Here is a 3,233-nt window from a genome sequence, read left to right on the forward strand (position 1 = left end):
AAATAGATTCGGCCATGTTTCAGTTTTTAAAAATTGTTTTATATTAGTTTTAGTCAGATTAGTTTTTCTGCTATAAATTGAGCTAGGATTATTCCTTTTTAGTGATTGTTTTTTTCACTGCTTTGTTTTGACCTTGCCTAGTAGTAGGAATTTATTTGCGTATTTTTAGTCGTTATTAAAAATAGTTTTACAAAAAAATAAGCTTTTTTAGTTTTTTAGCTTGCTGTTGTTTTCTGTTGTCTAGTTATTTTAAAATTTTATTTTACCTCTATTATAATTTATTTCAGATTAATTTCTGTAATTTTAGAATGTGAACTTTTATTTACAGCAAAATAAAAATAATTATTTTCTTACTAGTTTTGTTTTAGGCATAAAAGGAGTTTTATAATAGCTTTTAATGCGTTTCTTTCTGCATTAAATTTATTTTATGTTTTCCTTTCTGTTAGTTAACAAAACTTTTGTTTTGGTTCTGTTAAAGAAAGTTTTAGTAGGATAAATCTATTTTCTAGTTGTTTGCTTGAAGTAATGAAAACCTTGTTTTGAGTTCTTCGAGTTTTCTTTGGTTTTGGTTTGATTGTTTATGCGTGTTTGACGATAGCTTGCTGTTATGTTAATATAGGTGTATGCTTATGTGTTAATTGTTTGCTTCGAATAGAATTCCCGGAGTGCGAAGCTTGCTATCACGAGTCACTAGCGTTCGAAGACCGTCAGCCAGGCAAGTCATTTGATCATGTTCTACAGTACCTATGTTTTATTGCATTAATAGTATTCCTCCCCACAATGCATGTAGTAGGAGAAATTGAATAAGTCTTGAGTAGTATCATGTGGTAGGTTGACCCAAAATCCTTTTGTTACCATTGGCTGGGACGATGTAGTTTATTTTGCTATGCTCATAGACGGGGTTGGTTGAGTGATTCATAAGGGAGATGTGAGAGTCAAGATGATGATGACCCCATGACTTCAAGCTCAAGATGGACTTCAAACTCACTACTGGGTGGAGGATGGTTGATGGGCTCCCTGAAGAAACCAGCAGATGGCCGGGATGCATGGAGAAGCGCCATGACATGTTGCGGAAAGCTTCACCCAGCCACGAAGAGACGGATGGATACACCTTGGCCGAAAGCTAACATGTGCAGCTGCAAGCCGTTATGGGCTCTGGCTTGGTCGACCCTAGGCGTGAATCTGGCCGGACTATGCTACAAGATGTAGAAGAACGGTAGGATTGGATGGGCACCGGCAGTGGCCCGGAGGAACTCTACGGAAGGCCATGTTTTGTTCGTCCTATCTTGAAACACCAGGCAGTGCGAGGACAGAAAGGAGGGAATGATTCTTGAGGGTAAAGTGCACAAGACTCTGCAGAGTAGAAACCTAATCGATTAGCTATGTCCGCGATTACAGACAAATGAGCCTCTGGAATTGGAGTATTTCGGAAATCTCAACACTGAACATAATTAATTAATTGATGGGTTATTAGTGATTTTGGTTATGAGACACTGGTTGGCGGAACCATCTCATTAAGAACCAACATTTTGTAGTAATTGCAAGCAAGTCCTTTATTGTAGGGAAAATTGGCTTTTTTGCAAAAACATAAAACTTAGAACCCCACAGCCAAATTGCATATAGTGTTAGAATTATTATTGTTCTCTCTATGACTGGCATATTCGAAATGCTGACCTACACGGCTGCAACATCTCATGTTGCAGAGGAGTTTTCCGACCAGGAGTGAGGCTATGGTCTACGCTCGGTGATTGCCCTATGGAGTCGGATGGACTCACCTTATCGTCTACGCTTCCGCAACTTTATTTAGTTTATTTCTCATGAGTTGGCCTTCCGCCGAATTTATTATGATGTAATAAAGACTCATATGTGAATCGTGTTATAAATTCAGGTGTGATTGGGCTTTGAATCTTTTCATCAATGTACTGTGTGTGCCAGCATGATCTTGGGATGGTACAGCTACACAGAGACTTGACCGATTCTGGGTCGGGTCGCTACAGAGATGGTATTCAGAGCACATGCTGAACGTAGGACGTAACCCCTAGGATCGGAAATCCATAGGAAGAAACTATTTTATTTTTTGTCCTTATCATTTTGTAATTCTCCCCTGTTCATTTATGACTTCTCTTCGATTTTCAACATTCTAGATGGCCACCGAGTTCACCCCAGTTTTGCTACCGGAGTTTTGCCAGCCGGATGAGACGATGCTTTTCGGCAAGAAGCTGGTTCATATTGTGAAGAAGCTGAAGATTGCTCTGCCCTCAATCATCAGGAAGCCTACCAATGCACTTCTGACGGATACCTGCTACAGGATTAAGGTGCACATTCCAAGGAGGACCTTTGGAGGATATTCAGAGCCCATCGACTTTGAGTTCACTTGGATCCTCGGAAGAGACATGGCGATTTATCATGCACTTGGACATCTCCAAGAAGAGTACAAGGCCGAGGTGGACCCATCAGACCTCGCCATGATTTCTCGCAGAGCTAGGAATGGAGGTATCATCCATACCGTGGAGGACGACTCCATTCTTTCATATGTCCAAGACTTGGAGAGTCACATCTGGAACCAGGAAATCCAGACCCGCCGAAGCTCGAAGGTAGCCAGGATACTGTTGTTCCATGAACTGGAACTGGAGGATAAAGCACGCGCGAACTTCCTTGAACATGAAGAAGAAGTCAAGCATTTTATGGATAGAATCGAGGACCTGAAGAAATATATTGCCACACTTGAGGAAAAGATGGACCAGGGAGAAGACCTCTTCCCGAGTGGAGATGATGGACCCCTCATGAGCAATGACCAGGATTATGAAGAGAGCTCCACGGAAGGAAGCCGCAAGAGGAGGCGCCGCACCAGAGGACACAAGGATAACTGATGAAGACATTCAGTCGACCGCCATGTTATTTTATTTTATTTTTGTCAACCAGTTAGGTCATTATTTTCGACTAGTCGTGATATTTTGTAATCCAAGATTGAACCTTGTTTGAGATGAATGAATAAATGATTGGTGTGATTATGATTGTGCATTCATTTGGGTAGTGTTATTTTCTCATTAGACCCTTGTTCTATTCTAATTTCTCATCCACTCCAAAACACCAGATGCCTCCGAGACGTGACCTCGGATTCACTTTCCCGCCGGAGCTCACCCATCTGATCCAACAGTAGAATGCCTTGATGCAAATGCTCATACATAACCAAGGCAACAACAACAACAATCCACTACCACCACCCCCCGTCG

General features: G+C 41.2%; 1 protein-coding gene across 1 annotated transcript; it reads left to right on the top strand.

Annotated features, from left to right (window-relative positions):
- The first annotated feature begins 2,201 nt into the window (after positions 1–2,201).
- LOC147979698 (uncharacterized) lies at positions 2,202–2,870 on the top strand. Its single transcript, XM_087515318.1, has one exon. It carries the CDS (start codon positions 2,202–2,204, stop codon positions 2,868–2,870), a length of 669 nt encoding a protein of 222 aa, XP_087371444.1.
- The last annotated feature ends 363 nt before the right edge of the window (positions 2,871–3,233 follow it).

The sequence above is a fragment of the Triticum urartu genome, chromosome 3A (assembly GCF_056163025.1).
Source record: "Triticum urartu cultivar PI428250 chromosome 3A, HENAU_Tu73, whole genome shotgun sequence".
Classification (NCBI taxonomy): Eukaryota; Viridiplantae; Streptophyta; class Magnoliopsida; order Poales; family Poaceae; genus Triticum; species Triticum urartu.